This window comes from Mesoplodon densirostris, chromosome X (assembly GCF_025265405.1).
Source record: "Mesoplodon densirostris isolate mMesDen1 chromosome X, mMesDen1 primary haplotype, whole genome shotgun sequence".
Taxonomy (NCBI): domain Eukaryota; kingdom Metazoa; phylum Chordata; class Mammalia; order Artiodactyla; family Ziphiidae; genus Mesoplodon; species Mesoplodon densirostris.
The window spans coordinates 131,132,741-131,155,875 of record NC_082681.1 but is presented as its reverse complement, the minus strand read 5'-3'; the positions used below and the strand labels follow the sequence as shown (position 1 = coordinate 131,155,875).

At 48.7% G+C, this 23,135-nt stretch overlaps 1 protein-coding gene across 4 annotated transcripts in view; it reads left to right on the top strand.

Moving 5' to 3' along the window:
- SHROOM2 (shroom family member 2) overlaps positions 1–23,135 on the top strand; it is a 142,453-nt gene that overhangs the window by 44,136 nt on the left and 75,182 nt on the right. For all 4 annotated transcript variants that reach the window (XM_060087370.1, XM_060087372.1, XM_060087371.1 and 1 more), the window contains exon 2: positions 20,816–20,967. In XM_060087370.1, coding sequence (XP_059943353.1) covers positions 20,816–20,967 — 152 coding nt within the window. The remainder of the gene's footprint in view (positions 1–20,815; positions 20,968–23,135) is intronic.

Sequence of the window (23,135 nt, the reverse complement as noted above, 5' to 3'; positions counted from 1 at the left end):
TTTGTTACGGTTCTTGAATTTAAAAGGATTTTCAAGATGCTTGTCAAAATGCTTCGCACACGACGTGCTCGTTGGTTCTTAGTATACTGGGAGTCAGATGACGGGGTACATACAGTCATACACGGTGTGGTGTATTTGTTCAGAAAGTAGTGGAGCCCTTCCCATAAGCCAGGTGCTGTGCTGGGAGGTTTGGGAGACTTCCAGGAAGAGGACTTGGCTATGAGGTGGATAGCTCGTCACAGAGCCCATCACCTCACTTCGTAATTTGTGTCCTGAACTCAGCAGTAGGCTAGTATTTCAGAGTTGACAATCAGTACGTTTATTTTAGGAGTCTACCCAAAGTAAGGCAGGACAGACTTTAGTTTTATTGACCCCAAGGGATTGTTCGTTTAAAAATAGTCCATTAAACTTTGTACTCAAATGAGAATATGGTTAAAAATCTCATACTGTACAGACATCCTATAATTCCCTTAAGTGCAGAGGGACATCACGTCTCATTCCCAGGGTTTTGTTTAAGTGAACTAGATAAATTCACATCAGTGAAGCATCAGTGAAGCATTATTGATGTTACTGTCTAGATGTCAATCGAGATGGAAGAAGATATACTTGCTTTTTTTTTTTTTTTTTTTTTTTTTTTTTTTTGCGGTACGCGGGCCTCTCACTGTTGTGGCCTCTCCCGTTGCAGAGCACAGGCTCCGGACGCGCAGGCTCAGCGGCCATGGCTCACGGGCCCAGCCGCTCCGCGGCATGTGGGATCCTCCTGGACCGGGGCATGAACCCATGTCCCCTGCATCGGCAGGCGGACTCTCAACCACTGCGCCACCAGGGAAGCCCTATCCTTGCTTTTTATAAAAGCTGAGTGCCTTGAATGGTGTGGATTTAAAGCCAAGTTCTGTGTCTACCTAGAATGGTGGTGGAGAGAAGCGCACTGCGTTCCACAGGCTTAAGTTCCCCCTCCCTGCTCCTTTTGATCACTGTAACCATCGAGTTTTTTCCATGGGCTGAGTTGTTGATAGTCTGCTGAGTGTTAGTGGCAGCAAACAGGCTGCATCAGTAGAACTCGGGAAGTCATTTTTCTAAGACTTTTCAAAGTGGCTTCAGATTATGAAGTGGGTGAGTGGCTTGCTGGCTGGCTGCCGGGTGAGAGTTCACGTCCTCAGAAACGAGTAGTGGATGTTGCTTGGCGTTTGGCTTCCTCGTTCCCATGGCCCTTCCTTGGAGCACCCCAATTTCTTTACGAAAATTGTTTCCCCGTTGTTAAGTCTTGGCTTGAGTGGGGAGCCCTACCTGTCCCCACGGCCTTCCAAGGGTCAGCCAGCCACATCCCTTTGCTTCTGCCTCCGGAACAACCTGGGTGGCCGTGTGATCCTCTCTTGGCCAGTCTTTTGAATTAAGCTTGTATTTTGAGATAACTGTAGACGGACTTGCAGTTGTAAGACTATGGAGAGATGCCACATACCCTTTACCTGGTGTCTCCCAATGGGAACACCTTGCAAAGATCTAGTAACAGTATCACAACCAGCATGTTGACATGGATACGGTCAAGGTACAAACCATGCGATCCCGCATGTGGCCCCAGGATAGCCATACCCGCTCTGCTCCTGCCCTCAACCCCACCTTAACCCCTGGCTGCTGTTTTTGTAATTGTTTCATTTCAAGAATAAGACATAAATAGAATCAGACAGTATGTCACCTTTGGGGATTGGCTGTTTTCACATAGCATAATTCTCTGGAGATGCGCCCACGTGTATGTATATCAGTAATTGATTTTATTGCTGAGTCATATTCCATACTGTTCACTCACTGAACGACCTTGGGCCTGTCTCTTGTCTCAGACTCCTAGGACTTTTGTCCTTACACGAGGAAGTCAGGAAAGAAGGAGGGGTTGGAGCACATTCACGCAGCCGCCTCCAGGTCCTTGGCATCCCAACCAGCCGGTTTCTGCCCTGCGGCCATTGCGGACTTTCCTTGTCCTCTTTGCTCTCTGGAACCTGCTTGGGCAGTTCCCAGTCCTGTGGTTTGCATGTTTCCCCATCTCTCTGTAATAAATTCCACTTTGCTTGTCTCTCGGTCAGAGCCTTAAATGATCCAGAGCCCCGGCGATTACTTGGTCATATATGCCCCACCTCGAGCTAACTGGCCACCCAGGAGGCTGGAGTTCAGAGAAAACAGTGCAGCGCTGCTGCTCAGATGTTTGAGTTTCTCGCCGGTTCGTCCAGTATTTTCCTCTGACGTTTGTGTGTGCAGACGGTGCTGTTATCCTAGGCGCATGAATAGAAATGTGGAAAGGTACAGAATTGTTTTTCTTCTGCTCTGTCAAAACACTGCTGCTTCCCCTTTCTGGTGACACTACTCTTTTAGCTTCTGCTTTGGGTTGCCTCCTCTGTACTGCTTTTATAAGGATAAAAAGTTCAGAACCTTATTCTGTGGTAAAACTCTGTTCATCAGTCGTTGACCATTTAGCCTGGAATTTAACTTAGAGCCAGGGATGTTCCCTAGGTGACGAGTGTCTACTTTGTCCCGTCAGTTTCTAGTCTTGTATTAATAGGAGTTCACTGTGTCAGACGAGAGGCCTGTCTGCCTCATTCCGTTCCTTTCACGTTAGGGTCCAGCAGGAAGGGCCTGCTCGTTAAAGGCAGTGTCTCGTGAAGCTGAGGGAGATGTACGGGAATGCAGGGCAGGGCGTGACTACCAGCTGGCTGAGCCATCCACATCCTTTGGGGGAGGTTAGTGCCCATGAAAAGGCTGTGTGGTAGTCTGTAAAACAACAACAACAAAAAAAAAACCTGACAGCAGCTCCCAGCAACATATTCAGCTAAAGCTTTGATTACTTGGAATATTCAATTGACTAGATTGATTTTCCACGCCCTGCTCTTAAGGACCTTCCAGGCTCCTCTGTGCTGGGGTGGAGAGCAGCAAACATATGACCTCCTGATGCGCAAACTGTCTGTACAAGTTTTCCTGCTGAGACTTGTCTAGCTCCTTGCTGGGTTTTTTTTTGTTTGTTTGTTTGTGGTTTTTTTTTTTTTTTTTTTTTTTTTTGGTAGCATCTGAGGCTTAATTCTTTTTTATTTTATTTATTTTATTTTTGGCTGTGTTGGATCTTCATTGCTGCGCATGGGCTTTCTCTAGTTACGGCGAGCGGGGGCTACTCTTCGTTGAGGTGCGCGGGCTTTTCATTGCCGTGGCTTCTTGTTATGGAGCACGGGCTCTAGGGCGCACGGGCTTCAGTAGCTGTGGCTCGCGGGCTTTAGAGCGGAAGCTCAGTAGTTGTGGCTCGTGGGCTTTGTTGCTCCGCAGCATGTGGGATCTTCTCGGATCAGGGCTTGAACCTGTGTCCTTGCATTGACAGGCAGATTCTTAACCACTGCGCCACCAGGGAAGTCCCTGAGGCTTAATTCTTAATGCCACCATATTGACTTTCTATTTGAACTGGGTCTGCTGGAGGCTTTCTTTCTGTTATGCCCAGTCTCCCTTGGGACACACATCATACCTTATTAGGGCACAGATTGCATGAATTGCAGTTTTCAGGAGTGTTGAATTAGACCCACAATAACAATGACTGTAGAATTGCAGTTGCAGAAAAATTTAATTATGCTGATAATCGAGGCTAAAATTACTTGTAGATATATAACATTTCCTAGTAACTTTAGTCAGGAAATGGAAAATTCTCTAAAACACATTACAACTTAGAGAATTTTATAAGGATACTCCTCATAGATAAAGTTATATTTTTAAAATGAGATACTCATTTTCTAGATTATAGAAAAAATCATGCAATAATCATTAGTGCCTTGGGGGGAAATGGTATTTCAGAACATTATAGATAAGAACGTAAGAAATGTAATCTTTTTAAAAAAAATTTATTGGAATATAGGTGATTTACAATGTTGTGTTAGTTCAGGTGTACAGCAAAGTTGTACAGTTATACATATATTCATTCTTTTTCAGATTCTTTTTGCATACAGTTATTACAGAATATTGAGTAGAGTTCCCTGTGCTCTACAGTAGTAGGTCCTTGTTGTTTATCCATTTTATATATGGTGGTTTGCATCTGTTAACCCCAAACTCCCAATCCATCCCTCCCCCTGCCACCCCCTTGGCAACCACAGTTCTGCTCTCTGTGTCTTTGATCTTGTGTCTGTTTCGTGGATAAGTTCATTCGTGTCATATTTTAGATTCCACGTACAAGTGATATCATTTGGTATTTTGGACAATTTTTTTTTTTTGCAGTACGCGGGCCTCTCACTGCTGCGACCTCTGCCGTTGCGGAGCACAGGCTCCGGATGCGCAGGGTCAGTGGGTATGACTCACGGGCCCAGCCGCTCTGCTGCATGTGGGATCTTCCCAGACCAGGGCTCGAACCCGTGTCCCCTGCATCGGCCAGGGAAGCCCTCCTATCTTTGTTATCTTAGTACCCTATTTTTTCCAAAACACATGATAAAATGTCTATTGTTTACTGTAAATACACAAAATTCTGAATTAAAAACCGTATTACACAAAGACATGCTCCTAATAATGGCACTCTTTCTAGGTTTGAAAAACTGCCTCCTAAAATATAATAAATATAAAAGTTATTACTAACTTTTTGTGCACATATTAAACACCAAAGCCAGAGTAGTTCAAATAGTCACAATGTTATTATAGTAATTCTTTCAGACATGAACAAAGAGAAATTCTTACTGATAATGGAGTGTTGTTATTTTTCAAACAAAGAGGAAACTTTTTACTCAACACTAACATTGTTTCACAGAAATCCTGTTTTATAATGATACCGCTATGTTGTTGGACAAAAGATTATTCCACATAATTTTTTTGTTTTTGTTTTTGCGGTACGCGGGCCTCTCACTGCTGTGGCCTCTCCCGTTGCGGAGCACAGGCTCCGGACGCGCAGGCTCCGGACGCACAGGCTCAGCGGCCATGGCTCACGGGCCAGCCGCTCCACGGCACGTGGGATCCTCCCGGACCGGGGCACGAACCCGTATCCCCTGCATCGGCAGGCGGACTCTGAACCACTGCGCCACCAGGGTAGCCCGACAAAGTATTTTTTAATACCCTGTCATGGGAGATAGCTGCCTCCCCCCTTTTTTGAACACAGTGATAAAAGTCCCAAAGAGTCCCTTATCAGTCCTAGCAGATGAATGTATATTTTGCATTAATTTGTCCCCCGTAGGACAGAATAAAGCACAGGAGATGGAACGAACGCAGGCTGTGGCCAGCTTCAGAAATGCCCTTGCACAGCAGTGTAAAGCAGCTATACTCCAATAAGAAAAAAAAAAAGGCCTTGGTGCTGCAGCTTTGCCATGTTGAGTGTTAAAGCGCCCCAACCCAGGAAGAAATAATGGCTCCATCCCTCCTCCGTGCGCACAGCCTCGGGGTGTTTCGGGCTCTCATGGTCCGTGCCTGCCTCTCTGCACACTTCTGCCCATCGTGAACTGGCACACGGTTAACTGTTTTCCCTTGCCTAGTGAATAATACAGTCTTCAACCTGGGGAAGAAGGAGAAGTGGGCTAGAAGCAACTTCTGACATCCTGATAAAAGGTTGCACAGCTCCCTTCCCGCAAAGCACAGCCCAGAAGCGCTTGATGTGCTCTGGCCTCGGCAGACGATGAGGCACTCACTACTGGGTCAGAAGAGTTAAGTCATTTTAATATGAGTCTTTTTTTTTTTTTTAAACTTAAGAATGTGTCCAGCTTTTGCCCAAAGCTGTGAATGCACTTGGGAGACATAAATGTAACATCAACGAATGAGGATTTCGCCTGTGAAAGCTGGCTGCTGAAAAGTCAGCAAAAGGTTGCTGTTTTTTTCTGTGCAGACTCATCAGGATTGGAGTAGCCTAAATCTTTTTTTTCTTTTTATTGAAGTATAGTTGAGTTACAGTGTTGTATTAATTTCTGCTGTACACCACAGTGATTCCGTTATACATATTTACATTCCTTTTCATATTTTTTCCCATTGTGGTTTATCATAGGATATTGACTGTAGTTCCCTGTGCTCTACAGTAGGACCTTGTTGTTTATCCAGGCTCTATATAATAGTTTGCACCTGCTCATCCGAAACTCCCAGTCCATCCCTCCCCCACCCCCTCCCCCTTGGCAACCACAAGTCTGTTCTCTATGCCTGTGAGTCTGTTTCTGTTTCGTAGATAAGTTCATTTGTGTCATATTTTAGATTCCACATATAAGTGATATCCTGTGATGTTTGTCTGACTGACTTCACTCAGTGTGATAATCTCGGTCCATCCATGTTGGATGTCAGCTGGAGGCTTCTGAGGAAAGCCTTTGTCTCTGCCATCAAAGGGGCAGAAACATCTGGTACCACCCTTTCCCTCTGCTTCTGGCCGTGAAAGCCAGAAGCTTTCAAAATAGTATTTTGTTCTTTTTTATGGCTGAGTACTATTCCATTGTATATATGTACCACATCTTTATCCATTCATCCGTGGATGGACATTTAGTTTGTTTCCATGTCTTGGCTATTGTGAACAGTGCTGCTATGAATATAGGGGGCGCATGGAGTAGCTTAAATCTTAAGTGCCTTCTTTTTTTTCCCTATTTTTAGATGACAGAGGGAGGTTACAAGTTAGAAACATAATATTTTGGCAGTTTTGATTTGATTCTAAACTTCAGTTCACTGGGGAGAAATAATATTACTGCGGAGATGAGGAATGTGTCTAGTGAAAAACCTGCGTTCATGTAGTCCCGTTGATTTAAACTTTAGATTTTATAAGTATCCAACCCTCACTCCCCTCCTCCATGATATATATATATATATATATTTTTTTTTTTTTTTTTTTTTTTTTTTGCGGTACGCGGGCCTCTCACCGCTGCGGCATCTCCCGTTGTGGAGCGCAGGCTCGGTGGCCATGGCTCACGGGCGCAGCCGCTCTGCGGCATGTGGGATCCTCCCGGACCAGGTCACGAACCTGTGTCCCCTGCATCGGCAGGCGGACTCTCTACCACTGCGCCACCAGGGAAGCCCCATGATAAATTTTTAAAATGCATTATACTCGTCTGTCAGCCAGGAGTACAGGTGTTACATGAGGAGAGATGTAGTGACTTGGAGCTGGTAGATTTCTAGAGTGTATGCAATGTGTGTTAAATAAAAACATGAGTACAGCAAGACGTTATAGGTTTTCGTAGCCTGTGTCTCAGATGTGATAATAAATGATGCCCCTCGGCAGTTTTTTGTTTTTGTTTTTTTTCTTTTTGGCCACCAGGCGCGGCCTGCGGAATCTTCGTTCCTCGACCAGGGATTGAACCTGCGCCCTTGGCCGTGAAAGTGCAGAGTCCTAACCCCTGGACCGTCAGGGAAGTCCCTCAGTAGTTTTTTAATTAGAAAAGCTAAGAGTTTTAGTGTTTCAAACTGTTTTATTTGGTGTTGATTTTTTTTAAACATTATAAACATTAAAAGGAAAAAACGATCTGTATTTATAAAGAATTAGGACTCATTCTTTTTTTTTTTTTTTTTTTGCGGTATGGACCCAGCTGCTCTGCGGCATGTGGGATCTTCCGGGACCGGGGCACGAACCCATGTCCCCTGCACTGGCAGGCGGACTCTCAACCACTGCGCCACCAGGGAAGCCCCAGGACTCATTCTAAAGTATGGATGTCTTCTGGATGAACCCGTCTGGTTCTCTAAGGACCTCGCCCCAGGCCCTTCCAGGGAGCCCCGGGGGAGAGTGGGGTGGGGTGTGTGTGAGCCGGTGCCTCACCGCCCAGCCCCATGCACACCTAGGGTCCTGGGACCCTTTGGGTCTCTGCCTTGCAGCTGCGTGGCAGCTGCCGCATCCACAGTCGGTGTCTTTGTTCACGGCCAGAAGCAGAGGGAAAGGGTGGTACCAGATGTTTCTGCCCCTTTGATGGCAGAGACAAAGGCTTTCCTCAGAAGCCTCCAGCTGACATCCGCCCCCGTCTCCTGTCAGGACCATCACAGCTACCCTCCCTGTGAGGGGGGACGCACGTGTCCCCTCCCGTGTCTGCGGGGACTCTGGCTCCACAGTGCTGCCGGCCACCGCGGATGGTCGGATCCTAGTAACAACGGTGGAGGGCGGCACCGCCGCAAGATGGGGTCAGGGATCCTGGAGGATCCGGACGGGAGCGAAGCCCTGAAAGACCGGCCGGCTGTGGGGATGCAGGAAGAGGACCTGGCGGTGGGCGTGGTGGAGACCACCTTGGTGTGGGTAGGATCCTGCATGGGGGTAGATTCTAACTGCAGAGAGGAGGCGTGTACACAGAGTAGGACAAAACGCCCCAAATCACAGGCTACCCCTTGGGGGTTATGCGTATATGACGTTCCCGTGCAACTTTTCTTTTGGTGTGGGGGGATTCTCGCCAAGTTTTAAAAGCAAAAGAGTGCCAGCGATTTGAGGACATAGGGATAGTACCCATAAAGATCCAGCTCTCCAGCTTGTTAAAAAAACAAAACAAAACCAAAACCAACCCAAAAAACTGGAAGATCCGCTCACACTGGCTGTTAATTTCCCTGGGGCTACGAGCAGCCAGGACCAGGTAGTAGCTGCTGCGCCTTCAGAGGGGAGCCCCCAGCCACCGCCCCAGGGCCCCTTTCGAGGGCTGTCTTTTGTATCCTGGTCCCCTACCCTCTGGGTGCTAGTGTGTGCAGCCCCGAGATTCCTGTGCTTAGTTAGGCTCCCCAGGCTTGGCCTTTGACATGTATCTTTGTCCATTTGAGCTGCCGCAATAAACAAACAAACAAACAACCTATAAACAAGAAACATTGATTTTTCATAGTCTGGAGGCTGGAAGTCCAAGATCCAGCCAGGGGCTGGCAGATTCAGTGTCCGGCGAGGACCTGCTTCCTGGTTCATAGGTGGCATTTTCTTGTATCTTTACACGGTGGAAGGGCAGAGGCAGCTGTCGGGGGGCCTCTCGTATAACAGCACTGAGCTTATTCCTGAAGGTTCCACCTTCATCGCCCAGTCACCTTCGCGAGACCCCACCTCCTTATACCGTCACATTGGGGGTCGGGTTTCAACATGTGAATTTGGGGGGGTGGGCACAAGCATTCTGTCTATGACACCATCCCTGAGAAGAGTTTTTCAAAGAGACAGCCCTCGTGATGGGTGAGATCTTCTCTCTTTTACCCGATAGATAAAGCGTTGTGGGGAGCTCTGACTCACCTAAAGGGAAGGTGAGGTGGCCTTGGGTGGGTCCCCTTGGAGCAGCCCCTCTCCTGCGTTGCCCAGCGGCAGCCTTATCTAAAAGAACAGGCGCCGTTTCTTTGAAACAGCAGAAGGCTGGGAACGTCCATTACAAATAAACAGCCATGTGTCTGACAAGCAGGGACACTTTGTTCTCGTGTCCAGCAGTTCCTCTTCCTGTTTCTTGATTGCCTATCAGCTCCTGCAGATTGCTTTTCTTCTTTGAAAACTGCAGAATTAAGTCATTCCAGTCATCCCTGTTGAACCGGTGCTTAAACGTTCCCACTACTCATTTGCAAAGGGCAGGTCTGTGCTGTGTTTCTCCTGTGGTATAAGGTGAAAGCTAGCTTTAGACCATAACTTCACTGTCCAGGCTGACTATTTTCCCTCTCTGTTCACCCTTCCCAGAGACGTTGCCTGTTGTGTCGTGACAGACACTGGTATCAGAGGGGAAGAAATAAAGATACTCTTGGGGTTTTATCCTCCAGGAGATGCTAGTCTTGCTGTGGGGCTGGCAGCAGAAGCACGGAACCGAAAACAGAGGGTTTGGGGGGACTTCCCGGTGGTCCAGTGGTTAGAACCTTGAGCTTCCATTGCAGGGGGCATGGGTTCCATCCCTGGTCAGGGAACTAAGATCCCGTGAGCCACGTGGCGTGGCCAGAAAGAAAGAAAGGAAGGAAGAAAACGAAGGAAGGAGGGAAGAAAAGGAAGAAAGGAAAGGAAGAAAAGAATATGAAAAAACCCCAAACCAGAGGATTTGGAGCCCTGAGCGGTGATGCGCCCAGGGTATTCGGGAAGCCAGGAGGTGGCCACTGGGCCCCACAGTGGAAGCGGTGTTGGGGGGTCCTGGTGTGGGACCCAAAAGGATGAGTGGGGTGAGCCAGGCGGAGTGAGTGTGTGCGTGTCAGGGGTAGGGGTGTGAATAGAGGGGACCCAGCCAACAAGGCCTGGAGACAAGGAGGACCATTTCTTCGGGGAGAGAGGACAAAGGCTTCTTAGTTGCAGGCCCGTGATGTCTGGGCAGGGCTCGTGGTGTCCAGAACAAGGCCTGTTCTGCCTGGTCAGGGTGGGATTTGATTGAACACAGTGGCTCCCCCGGGCCTGACTGGCTGGCCTCTCGCGTTGCTGGTGGAAGAGGCTCTGTGGCAGGTTGAAAGGGGATGTTCGAGCTGTCCGGTTTCCTGTGTTCCCCAGGAGTTACGATGACTGGTGCAGGTACTTCGTCCTTTCTCTAGAACCATGGTTCTCAGCTGGGGGTGATGGCTTTTGTCCCCAGCCCCACCCCCACCCCGGGGCACCCTGAGTAGTATCCGGAGACGCTTGGGTTGTTCTGACTTGGGGTCGGGGACGCTGCTGACACCTAGTGGGTGGGGACCGAGAATGCCGCTCCTGAGTGTCGGACGGCGGCCACCCAGTGCACAGGACGATCCAGCCCTGGATGCCTGTAGCGCCGTGGCGGGGAAAGGCGGTGTGGTACCCCATCGTTGGGCTCTCCCGTGTTTTGTCTGCTGGACGTTTGGGTGGTTTCTGTGTTTTAGCTGGTGTGGTTGACGCCAGTATGATCATTTTGTAGGGGCGTCTCGGTGAACAGACCTACACAGGGTTGACTTGAAGGTTATTCTCTCTGTTTCTGCAAGTGGTTGCATTGATCTGTGCATCCGCCCCGTACGCAAGACTTGCGGGGGTTAGAAGCAGCCCACCTGTCCATCGACAGGTGAAAGGATAAAGAAAATGTGGTCTATACATACAGTGGAATATTAGCGTTAGAGAGGTGTGATCACGTGGACGAACCTCAAGTGCTGTAACCAGACACAGAAGGACAATCCTGTATGATTCCACTTCCACAAGGTATCCGCAGGAGTCACGTTCATGGAAACAGAAAGCAGAATGGTTGGTGCCGGGGCCGGGGAGATGCTTGATGGACATGGAGTTGTGCAAGATGAAGTTCTAGGGGTCGGTTACACACAGTGTAATTATAGAGAACTCTGCTGAACTGTACGTTTAAAAACGGTTGATGGTAAATCTTCTGTGGGGTTTTTAAACCACCCTTTTAAAAAACAAGAGTCACAGGTGCTCCGGTCCTCGCCCAGCTGCTTTCCTGCGGGTGTCCTGGTGTCTTCGTGGGTGCACTGCACTCCTTTGAGGCTCGTGCCTCTTCTCCGAGGTACGCTTGCTCGCTCGCTCAGGGTAGCAGAGGCGGAGTGGGTGTTACAGGATGACAGGAGTTAGAGCTTGTGTAAATGTGGGAGAGGGTCTGTAAGGGAGATCTGGGGGATCCTGGACGGAAGGAGTGCCTCTGAGAAGCCATGCCCAGCCAGCCGGCCTGGGGAGCTGGCCGGGAGGGTGCCTCCATGCAGCCACCTGTACGTGGGCCTGGGCCAGGCATCTCCTTGTAGGAAGACAGGGGATGCAGAGCAATGGGGTGTAAGAGAAGCTGGAGGCCGCCGGGCTCTTCTGCATCACTTCCGCCTTCTATCCTTGGACACATTCTCCTTTGGACCCAATCTAACCAACCGTACAGGGATAGAGATTCTAGAAAGCGTAGTTCCTGTTTGAACCAAGAGGACCCAGAGCTGTACCTGTTATAAACACCTGACCTGTGCATGCAGCATACATTTATTTCAAAGGGCCGTCTGGGGAGATGGGGCATGTGTCCTTTTTTTCCCTTTGCTTGATTGCAAAGCCACAGTATATAAACCATGACATCTTTTAAAGAGGTATTTGTGTCTTAGCCTGAGAACTTAACTACCACTTAAATCATGTTGTTTTTTTTAATGTGAGAAATGCGGTCTGGATTTCCACAAACATAATCCACTTATAGGTGAAACTTGTAAAACGCTCCATGTGTAAATGGCAACTTGCTGTATTTTAGAAGTTTTCTGTAAGGCTATAGTAGCTAATCAAGGGAAAAAGAAACTTTAAATTAGGTTGAGAATAACCTGTAAGAACAGCTAGGATAACTGAGCTTCGGGATTTACTTTTCCCCCAAACAATGTTATTTGAAAGGACTTAGAAACCACTCTACCTAAATAGCTTGCAGTATTGTAAATGAAGCTGTCTCCCTTTACCACTTCAACGTCTGGTTTCCCCGTGTTAATGACCAAGAATGGGGATCATTTGTCACTGAACTTGAGAGTCCAGGAACCTAGCCTGTGCTGTAGTCCTGATTGGAACACCCACAAATTACAAGGAAAATGATTTGTAAACATGCTTGTGTAATACGTCCGAATTTACAAAATATTTTCATAATTGTCTCATTTTTATTCTCCTCTTGGTGCCGGGTTGTAAGACAACCAGCTCTTACCACCGTTGTTTTGGGTGACAAAATTGAGGCGAAGAAAAATTAAGTGACTTTCTCCCAAGTTGTGCAGTGACGTGGTAGAGGTGAGCCTTCAGTCCTGGATCCATCACCCCTCATCTCTGTGAAACCTTGCCCGATCCTCACCCCTCCCCGTACCCTGTGCACTGGGGCCCAGAGTGCCTCCCTCGCTGCGCTTGTCACATGGAATTTATATCCGTCAGGGTCCAGTTGGGAGGCAGAAAGCGCATAGTAATTGGAACAGGGCCTGCTTAATAGGAAACAGGATTCCGCAAACTGGCCACGTACCAAAACATCCCTTAGGTCTTGTCTGTCTGTCCGGGAAGGTTGAGTAGTTACCATAGGGACCGGAAGGCCCCGCAAAGCCTAAAATATTTACCATCTGGCTCTTGAAGGGAAAGTTTGCCAGCCCCTGGTGTAAAGGATTACTAACTCTAAGCAGATTATTACTTATTGTCAACTTACTGAGTCTCGATGAGCTAGGGACTCCTCCGGGGTAAAGAGAGCTTTAAAGAGTGCTGGAGTAGCAGCTGTAAGGACCAGCCACTGCCTCTAGGGCTGAGGCACATTACCTGTAAGGGAGGAGGAAGGAGCTGTACGACCACCCCCCTCTTGCTCCCCACCCTCCCCCCAGTCTGAGATTCAGATCTGCATGGCATGGGTGTGACAACAGAGAAAGTCACTGAGCCCCTCGGGCTAGCTGACAGACAGGAAGCTGTCCGTGCAGCACCTGGCAGGTGGCCAGGGACCTGGCTGGCACGCCAGCGGAACCCCTGGGAAGCCATCCGAGGGCATGCTTCTAAAACTGGCCGGGAAGCTGCCCACTGGAGTGCTCGTGGAACTTGGCTGTGGAGCCGCGGTGGATTCAGCCACCGCCTCGTCCACGGCAGGAGGCAGAGAGGACAGCAGCCCCTCCAGCGCCCTCTACCGAGGACCCTTCCAGAGGTGCCAACCCACGAAGGAGAGCTGTCCTCAGGTCCTGCCCCAGTCTCCCCGCTCGCTCGGCCGGCGACGGGGCTTTGCAGTTACGAGGCTGGCTGGCGTGGTGTTGGAGCGGGTCGTTGGCACACCTCGCTCCTTCTAGACTGTAACTTACCGGGCGGGGTGTTCGGAAAATGCTCCCTGAATGTTGCTCACCAGAAACTGTCCCTTTCACGGGTTGGCCTGTGTTCTCTGGAGCGCTGTGCTGTGCTGAGGCTCGGGACTCTGCAGGGTCCTGAGGCCCCTAGACCTTTGCCCCACCTGGAGAAGAGGCACATAGCTGGGGCCTTATCCCCGCCTCCGGGGTGGGCCGTGGCCCCTTTGGCTCGGAACGAACGCTCCTCCCGGGGTTCTCTGTTGCAGCCAGCCTGGGGTCTGAGCCGTCACTGCTGACCCCCTGTTGCAAATGCCCTTCCCTGAGCAGTCAGCTTCTTTCCTGTGTCTGCTTGGACTTGGGGTTGCTCGCTGCAGCCTCCACTGCCTCTGGATCGTCACACGTCTCAGTGACCTGCTCAGCCTGGCTCTGTCGCCTTGTCGGGGCCACACCTGCCTTTCTTTGTCTTGGGGTGGCATGGGATCCAGCCTTCGCTGTAGCCGTGAGGGGCAGGCGTGCGTTAGGATCTTCAGAGCAGACCCTCACGTTTGTACGCGTGGGACTGAATACTGACTGGCTCATCCGAATCCGAATGTATGAGGTGGGTTTTGGTTTCTTAGGATGTTTTGCATGTGGGGGTAGTCATCATTTTTCTTGCGTTTTGATATGTTTTGTTGTCAACCATGAGGAAAGCAGTTTTCTTCCCTAATTGATATTTTATTGACTTTTTTTTCTATAAAAACCCACAACAAATGTATGTTAATAGCTTCTTAGATCAAGACAGATTCCTGTTTGCCCATTTCTGCCATCATTGTGCCCCATTGGCAGAGACACAGAAACGGTGATTGAGTATTCAAAGATGCAGGGACATCTGTGGCATGTTGGAGACGTCGGAGCTTTTTTTTTTTTTTTTTTTTTTTTTGCGGTACGCGGGCCTCTCACTGTCGTGGCCTCTCCCGTCGCGGAGCACAGGCTCCGGACGCGCAGGCTCAGCGGCCGTGGCCCACGGGCCCAGCCGCTCTGCGGCATATGGGATCCTCCCAGACCGGGGCACGAACCCGTATCCCCTGCATCGGCAGGCGGACTCCCAACCACTGCGCCACCAGGGAAGCCCTAGTGGCTGTTTTGAGGATTGGTACACACACAGTTCAATTTGTACATCCTTCCTAATGTATGTACTGAAGAACTAAGAAACCACATAGTCTTGATTCTTTTCTAAACAGGTGTTCCAGTGACTTTCTGGCTTCAAATGTGGAAGCAGCTTTTCCTTAAGAGGATATCAAGTCTGAATACCTTCAAATGTTGACGGGCTGTGACTTCACAGGTCCCACTTCACCGTTTAATATCATAAGCACCACATGCTTACATTTCCATGTTTTTCATGGCACATTCATGGCGCATGATTAGGGAAACTGGAGTGTCATGACCGGTGACAGGAAGGGCCAAGATCAAGAAGTGGTTTTCTGGGCCTCCCTGGTGGCGCAGTGGTTAAGAGTCCGCCTGCCGATGCAGGGGATACGGGTTCGTGCCCCGGTCTGGGAGGATCCCATATGCCGCGGAGCGGCTGGGCCCGTCAGCCATGGCCGCTGGGCCTGTGCATCCGGAGCCTGTGCTCCGCAACGGGAGAGGCCACAACAGTGAGAGGGCCGCATACCGTAAAAAAAAAAAAAAAAAAAGAAGTGGTTTTCTTTAGGAAGTAATTCTACTAAAGAACATGGGAGTACAGGTAATTTTATTTTTATTTTTTTATTTTTTTAACTTCTTATTTTATATCGGAGTATAGTTGATTAACAATGTTGCGTTAGTTTCAGATGTACAACAAAGTGATTCAGTGACACGTATACATGTATCTATTCTTTTCCAAATTCTTTTCTCAGTTAGGTTGTTACAGGATATTGAGCAGAGTTCCCTGTGCTACACAGTAGGTCCTTGTTGGTTATCCATTTTAAATATAACAGCGTGTATCTGTCAGTCCCAAACTCCCTAACTATCCCTCCCCTCACCCCCCCGTTGGTAACCATAAGTTGGTCCTCTAAGTCTGTGAGTCTGTTTCTGCCTTTTGTAGCATTTTTTTAAATATTCCACATATAAGCGATATCATACGATATTTCTCTTTGCCTGTCTGACTTGTGTCACTCACTATGACAATCTCTAGGTCCATCCATGTTGCTGCAAATGGCATTATTTCATTCTTTTTAATGGCTGAGTGATATTCCATTGTGTGTGTGTGTATATACATACGCACACACACACACCACATGTTCTTTATCCATTCCTCTGTTGATGGACATTTAGGTTGCTTCCGTGTCTTGGCTATTGTAAACAGTGCTGCAGTGAACACTGCGGTGCACGTATCCTTTTGGACCGTGTTTTTCTCCGGGTATCCTGTTCAAGACCTATTACTTGAGTGACTGTGTCTCCAAAGTGCCATTGAGTATGTTCTGTGTTGTCAGGTTAAAAAGAACTACCCTCCATGGAATGTTAAGCTGACACTCGGGATAGCCAGAGACTCTTCAAATTCATTATCCCACCCTTCTCTGGTTGTACCAAAAAATAACCAACGAACAATTTCACCTCTTCAAAAAGCGTTTATACTCCAGAAATGGGGTGAGGTGGGGTTTCCTTCTTAAGCATGTTTCCGGAGCTACTGCGAAGCCTGAATTCCCCAAATAGTTGATAAAAACCCTCCTCGGGATGTATAAGAAGGGAGACAGGGACCAGTGACTGTGATGGTATGTTCAAGCCTTAACACTCGAGAGGTTTTTGGTTTTCGACGGGCTTCTCGGTTACCAGAGATGCGCTCTCCGATTATTTCACCATTGGATACTTCTCCTGGATGAGTCAGCTCTCTTTTCCGAAACAAGGGAGCTTAAGGAGAATGAGTCAAATAGTTAAATTAAGCAGACTAAGGAGGTGATATCAGTGATCGTCCTGGCTCACAGAAAGCAGTGCTTTCCCATGGCTTGCTCTCCAGACAGCAAAGCTTCCTTTGAGATAGTCGTAACTGATTAACCACGGGTGTGATTCATGGCCTTTGAAATACGATACTGGACTTCACACATCCTTCCTCCTTTCCTTTTGATCTCTGGGCGTCGCGATTTTCCACATCAGTCCAGCTCCACATCTGAGCCCCAGCGGCCGACCCCTTTCCTGTGGCGCATCGATTCTGTCCTTAGACCTTCCTTCCCCGTGTCTAGAGCGCTTGCTTACATTCGTGTTCTCTGCCCTGTGTTGCTTTGAGCCCTTGTTTCTGCCCAGTGCAAAGACAAGAGCCTGCTGCCTTCTGTTCTCGGGCAGAAGAAATTCTTTGCGTGTCAACCTCCAGGAGGAAGCGGCCAGACGCATTTGCTGGCCTAAGAAGGTCGCTCCCCTGCTTCCGTGCTGGCCTTCTGGGGCCCCCACTGCCTCCAGGATACCATGCCAGCTTCTGACTCAAGGTCAAGTTCCTCATCTTCCTCCTTCCGCCCTTATCTTCAGAGGCTCTCCAGCCAGAGCTCCGCGCCGGGCCAGGCTGACATTCCTCAGGCCGGCCCGGCTTCCTGCCTCTGGTCCATCTACACATCCAGACCCCCCTGTGGCACGTCCGCCCCCATCTATGCCACCCCTTTCAAGTTGCGCTTCGTGGGCCTCTCTCTTCGTGAAGGCTTTCATCTCCACCCCCGAGGCCAAGCGAGCCTGGCCCCTCGCGCCCCTGCTGCCCTGACGTGGTTCCTTCCCACGGGAGTCCCGGCTCCCAGGAGAATCAAGGTTCTCCGGCCCCCGTGGATGTCATCCTTGATCATCTGTAACATCCGTTGGATGACATACAAAAACTTTGTTCCAACGAGACTTCCATTGACTTTTTTTTCCCCCCGCTGCTGTTTCCAGAAAAAATGTTTCCATAAGAACAGCAAGGAAATGTGCACATTTGGGGACACTTAGGTCTTCATTGAGGCCTTAAACGGGAGGTTTCCAATGCCAGTGAATACTCAGACCAGAATATTCGTCCTGGCACGTGAACTTGGGACTTTGCTTCTGCCAGTGGCACACGGACAGGCATCATGGGTGTGCAGTCATTTGTTCTTGTGTGCCTGTCTTTTTGTAAACGGGCTTTTTTTCGGAGCTACGGTGAGCGACACTGAGAACTTTGCCTGGTGGCTCTAGGACAGGACTGCCCTGTTTGTGGCCCCCCGAGTGCTGCAGATGTCAGGCAGTTCCCTCTGCTAGTGTGGCAGTGCCAAGCGCTCTCTTGACTCTAAGGCAGGGGACGGTGACAAAACGATCCTGAGTGTCTGTAATGCATGATACGCCGTACAGTGCTGGCAGGCAGAGTCAGTAAGTATCCGGTGAGGCTAGAGCCAACTTCAGGTTTGCCCTTTACCAAGTTCAAGCCTAATTAATTCTTCCTACTGGGAGAAGTTTGATGGGGTCAAGAGTACAGACAGGAGGTTTTCAGAACGTCTTCTTTTACAACTCTTTTCTCCATGAGCACAATAAACGTCACACAGACAGTTTGTCTTGGCGAGGAAGCCAAGGGGGGAGAATTCCCCAGCTTCTTTGTCTCCCAGGCCCAGAGCCGTTTTTGCTGGGGATGTAGGTAGAGTGTGGTCAGGATGGGGCAAGTGGGCGCTTCGGAGTGCGGTCTTCACTGGTGCGGGAGCGGCTCGGGAAGTCTTTGCAGATGAGGGGAAGCAACACGACGTCATCAGACTTCGGTGACAGCGCTTGGGGACGGTCTCGCAGAACTTGTGCGTCCGAGGGTTTGTGGGAACGAGACTGAAGAACCCACCAGGTCACGGCCGAGTCACACAGCTTGCCTCCAGGGCGTGCTGCCTTGGAAACCTGTCCTAAGGCCCTTGCAAGTTCCTTGGTCATAGTTGTCTTGCCTGAAGATTTTTCTCGTGAAACTGAAATTCAGAGACGGGTCGTCGTAAGGAGAGGGACGCACGTGCTCGCGCTACTCTCGTTCCTCGCCAGCTCTGCGCGTTTTTGCTTGTTTTGGCTTCTGTGACTCTCACCCCCCTCTTTCTCCACTTCCTGCACCTTCACCCACCCCTCTTCTTCCAGATTTCTCCGTGTTGGGGCCCCAGGGTTCTGTCCTCAGCTCTTGGCGGGTCTGTTTTCTGTGTAGGAGGCCTCCGTCCCCATCCCTCCAGTTTTTAAATTCCTTCCGTTGCTGGTCACCCCATGAGCAGGCCATCTCTCCCCGGGTACCCTCCCCTCACCTCAGCCAGCTGCCCACCGACCCTCCGCCCGGACGGCCCCTTGGCCTCCCACCCGGGACGTGCCAAAACGGAAACTCTCCACCACGTAACCTTCACCTTGGCTACATGTGGCTGAGTGTGTAATCTTGGTGGGGTGGAAACTTATTGACGATCTGTTATTATGTGGGGATAAAAATTGTCTAGACTTTGAAACCGGTTGTTAACCGAATGGTTTGCTTCGTATTTTAGTTAGGAGTGCTCATTTTGTTCATGCTGTTGACTTGCAATGAATACTTGCTTTATTAACCTAGGAAAAGTTCAGCCGTCCTTGGGTTCAGGCGGAGACTTTAGGAAACTACCACGTGGTTTCAGAGCTGAGCCTGTAAGTTGCTTCGTTTCCAGCTCTGTAACTACCAGAGGAGGAACGTTTACGGCTTTAGTGCTTTGTGAGGTTCGGGACGGACTTTTAGGTTAGCCCTGGCAAACGGTCAGAGCAGCCAACTTCCAGACCCGTACACCTCTGTGCCTATAAGCATGCATCTTTTACACTAGGTTTCCTAGCAGTTTGTAAAAATAATGGCTTTTTGGTGTGAAACGGGGGTTGGCAACTTTTTTTTAATAACAAGCCAAGTAGTAAATATTTTTGGCTTTGTGGGTCAGACTATTCTCTTCTCTCCCGTAGCAGTGTATAAACAAATAGCTCTGGTTGTATTCCAGTAAAATTTTATTTACAAAAAAAAAACAAACAAAAGGCAGCTGGCTGGATTTGACTCATGGGCCACAGTTTGCCAAGCACTAGTACAGAAAACAGGTTGGTTAATTGATGGACTATTTGATGCTGAGTTGGATTATTACTGTATAGGGAAGACGAGGGTGAGGATTTAAAGATTAAGATTCCTCAGGATAAAAATCATAAAATGCTTTTAAGGAGTCAGGCAATACACATTCATACAGATGTGTTTAACACTGCGTAGGGACTATTTTACATACCCAGCATGGTGTAATAATCTAGGACTGTAATGAAAGGAATCAGATACTAAGTGTCAGCAAGGGTGTGGAGAAATTGGAGCCCTACGATGCAGAACATAAAACGGTGCAGCTGCTTTAGAAGGCAGTCTGGCAGGTCCTCACAATGTTCACCATAGCTACCGTACGACCCTGCCATTCTACTCCTAGGTGTACACCCAAGGGAAAAGAAGATGCACGCGCAAGCACAAACTTGTACACCAGTGCTCACAGCAGCATTAGTAGCCAAAAAGTAAAAACAGCTTTAGTACCCATCACCGATGAACGGATAAATAAAATGTGGTCGGTCCATACGATGGAGTTTGCTTCAGCCATAAAAACGAATGAAGCTCTGACACAGGCTACGACATGGATGCACCTTGAAAACCTGAGTGAAAGAAGCCGGACACAAAAGGCCACCTATTGTATGATTTTGTTTATATGAAATGTCCAGAATAGGCAAACCCTAGACACCGAGAGCAGATGCATGGTTGCCAGAGGGTGGAAGCATCAGGAAGTGACCACTGACAGGCGCGAACGAGGTTTCTTCTGGGGTTAGGAAACCGTTCTAAAATGGGTGGTGGTGATGGCTGGACAACTCTGTGAATATACTAACAAGCCATTCATTTATCTTTATATGGGTGAATTGTGTGCTCTCTGAATTATATCTAAATACAGCTGTTACAGAAGTAACTAGGTGCAAGATTAATCTATGAGAAATAACTAGTAAATAATAATAATAATAAATCCATCATCAGTTTTTGGAGGAAGGAGATCCAGAAAGTGAATGGGTATTTCTGGCTCTGCTATTTCTGGTGTGTTTCTGAGAGCTCGTGTGCTTTCCCGCCCCTCCGTGAATGGTAGACCTTGCGGAGGCAGACCAGGTGAGGGATGCATCCCTGGTCTCCCGCTGGGAATCAGGGCCCAGGTGCGTTCCTTCACCCCTGGGTTGTCCTGAAGCCAGTCTGAGAAAACCTGTGGGTGGCATGTGTCACGGGCATGTTGTATTCCTGGCCGAGTCCTGGAGGCTTGTTTGCTTGTTCGGGAGGCTCACGGGACACACTTCTGTGTTGCAGATCGAAGAAGGAAGCAAAGCCGCGGCAGTGGACAAGTTGCTGGCCGGAGATGAGATCGTTGGCATCAATGACATCAGTCTGTCGGGGTTTAGACAGGAGGCGATTTGCCTGGTGAAGGGGTCGCATAAGACCCTGAAGCTGGTGGTAAAAAGGTAAGACCTGGGCCTCGTGCCTTGTTTACAAACAGAGATGAGTGGGACAGTGAAACCTGGAGTCTGTTGGCTGCGCTGTGTCACTGTGGCGATCGTGATTTGGACTTAAGTCGCACGCGCATGTGTGTGTGTACGTGTACATGCGTGTACACTTAGGAATCTATCTCTTGGCCAAGGATGAATCCAACATCAAAAATTTTAAAGACTCCTTCTTTTTTTAAAATTAATTTTTATTGGAGTATAGTTGATTTACAATGTTGTGTTAGTTTCTGCTATACAGCAAAATGAATCAGCTATACATATACAGATGTCCACTCTTTTAGATTCTATTCCCATGTAGGTCATTACAAAGTTGTTGTTGTTGTTTTTTTTTTTTTCAATAGTTACTTATCTTGGCTGTGCTGGGTCTTAGTTGTGGCACTCAGGGTCTTCATTGCAGCACGTGGCATCTTTAGTTGCGGCATGTGGACTTCTGGTTGTGGCGTGCATTCAGGATCTAGTTCCCCAACCAGAGACCGAACCCAGGCCCCCTGCACTGGGAGCGAGCAGTCTTGCCCCCTGGACTACCAGGGAAGTCCCTACAAAGTATTGAGTAGAGTTCCCTGTGCTATACAGTAGGTTCTTAAAAGATTTCTTCTTTTATTACTGTTGACTGTTAATTTTGATTTAAGTGATCTTGAATACTTAAATCTTATTCTTGGCAATATGTAGGTGATTTTCTGGCAGTGAGGAAACTGCTTATGCTCCAAATGATGAAATGTCATTGCCTGTGTTTTACACAAGGTGGCAGGCTACCAGGTTTTGGGGTTTTATGCTAAAATAATGTGATGCATATAGACTTACAGCTCAGCTAGCAGGTGTTTCCAGTGCTGTGCTGAGGTCTGAGGGGAGCAAGTGCATATTCCAAGAAAGGAGATTGTGGATAGAAGTTGGGATGATTTGAAGGAGTCAGAAAATGAAGTTGGGCACGTGATGCTTTTACACACAGGCACTAGAACGATACTACTGGGCAGCATGGAGGTGTTTTGTGACTTTTTTTTTTTTTCTTTTGGCCACGCTGCACAGCTTGTGGGAATCTTAGTTCCCCAACCAGGGACTAGGAATCGAACCTGTGCCCCCTGAAGTGGAATTCCAGTGACTGGTTTCATACAGAAATAATTCTCGACCTTGTGTTTTACAGTTGGCTAATTCATAGTAAAGTGTTGACGTGCCCCTTTTAGCAGAATTAGTGCAGTCTTTCCAAGGTTGGCTGTAAATTTTATTTTATTTTTTAAATATTTATTTATTTATTTATTGTTTCTTTTTGGTTGCATTGGGTCTGTTGCTGTGCGCGGGCTTTCTCTAGTTGCGGCGAGCGGGGGCTACTCTTCGTTGCGGTGCATGGGCTTCTCACTGTGGTGGCTTCTCTTGCTGCGGAGCATGGACCCTAGGCGCGTGGGCTTCAGTAGTTGTGGCACACAGGCTTCAGCAGTTGTGGCTCGTGGGCCCTAGATCACAGGCTCAGTAGCTGTGGCGCACAGGCTTAGTTGCTCCACGGCATGTGGGATCTTCCCGGACCAGGGCTCGAACCCGTGTCCCCTGCATTGACAGGCGGATTCTTAACCACTGCGCCACCAGGGAAACCTGGCTGTATATTTTACAAAGTAAATTGACTCAAGGCCTTCAGTTTTTAGTACAGACTTGAAGACATATCCCTGTGGACTTTTTATGTATTTATTTTTGGGGGATCAAAAGAGCATCCAAGGAGGGGGTTCAGAAACGAAGAAGGAAAAAATTTCATTCTTTGCCACATTAATGTAGCAGCCTCATTTCTCAGTGGAATAGGCTGTCCTCCTTGTAAATCAGAAAACTGAAGTCTCAGAATGGCCATTTTGGAGCCTTCTGGGGGAGCAAGGGACATGACGGGTGCCATCATGGTGTATAATTTCTTTGAGGTCGCCTTATTAAGCCTCCTAAGGCAGGACGTGTGAAGTTCTCGCAGGATTCCGTTAGGCTTGGTGGAGCGCTGGTGATGGTGAGGGACACTTGACCCACACAGGGGAGACAGCGGTTATAAACCACCACCTGAAATGTCTCCGTTGCGGGGCTGCCCGAGCCCCCAGAACACACAGACGGCTCGTTGGCTTGCTGTCCGTCTCCCCCACGGGGAGAGCGCTGGCTTCGTTGAC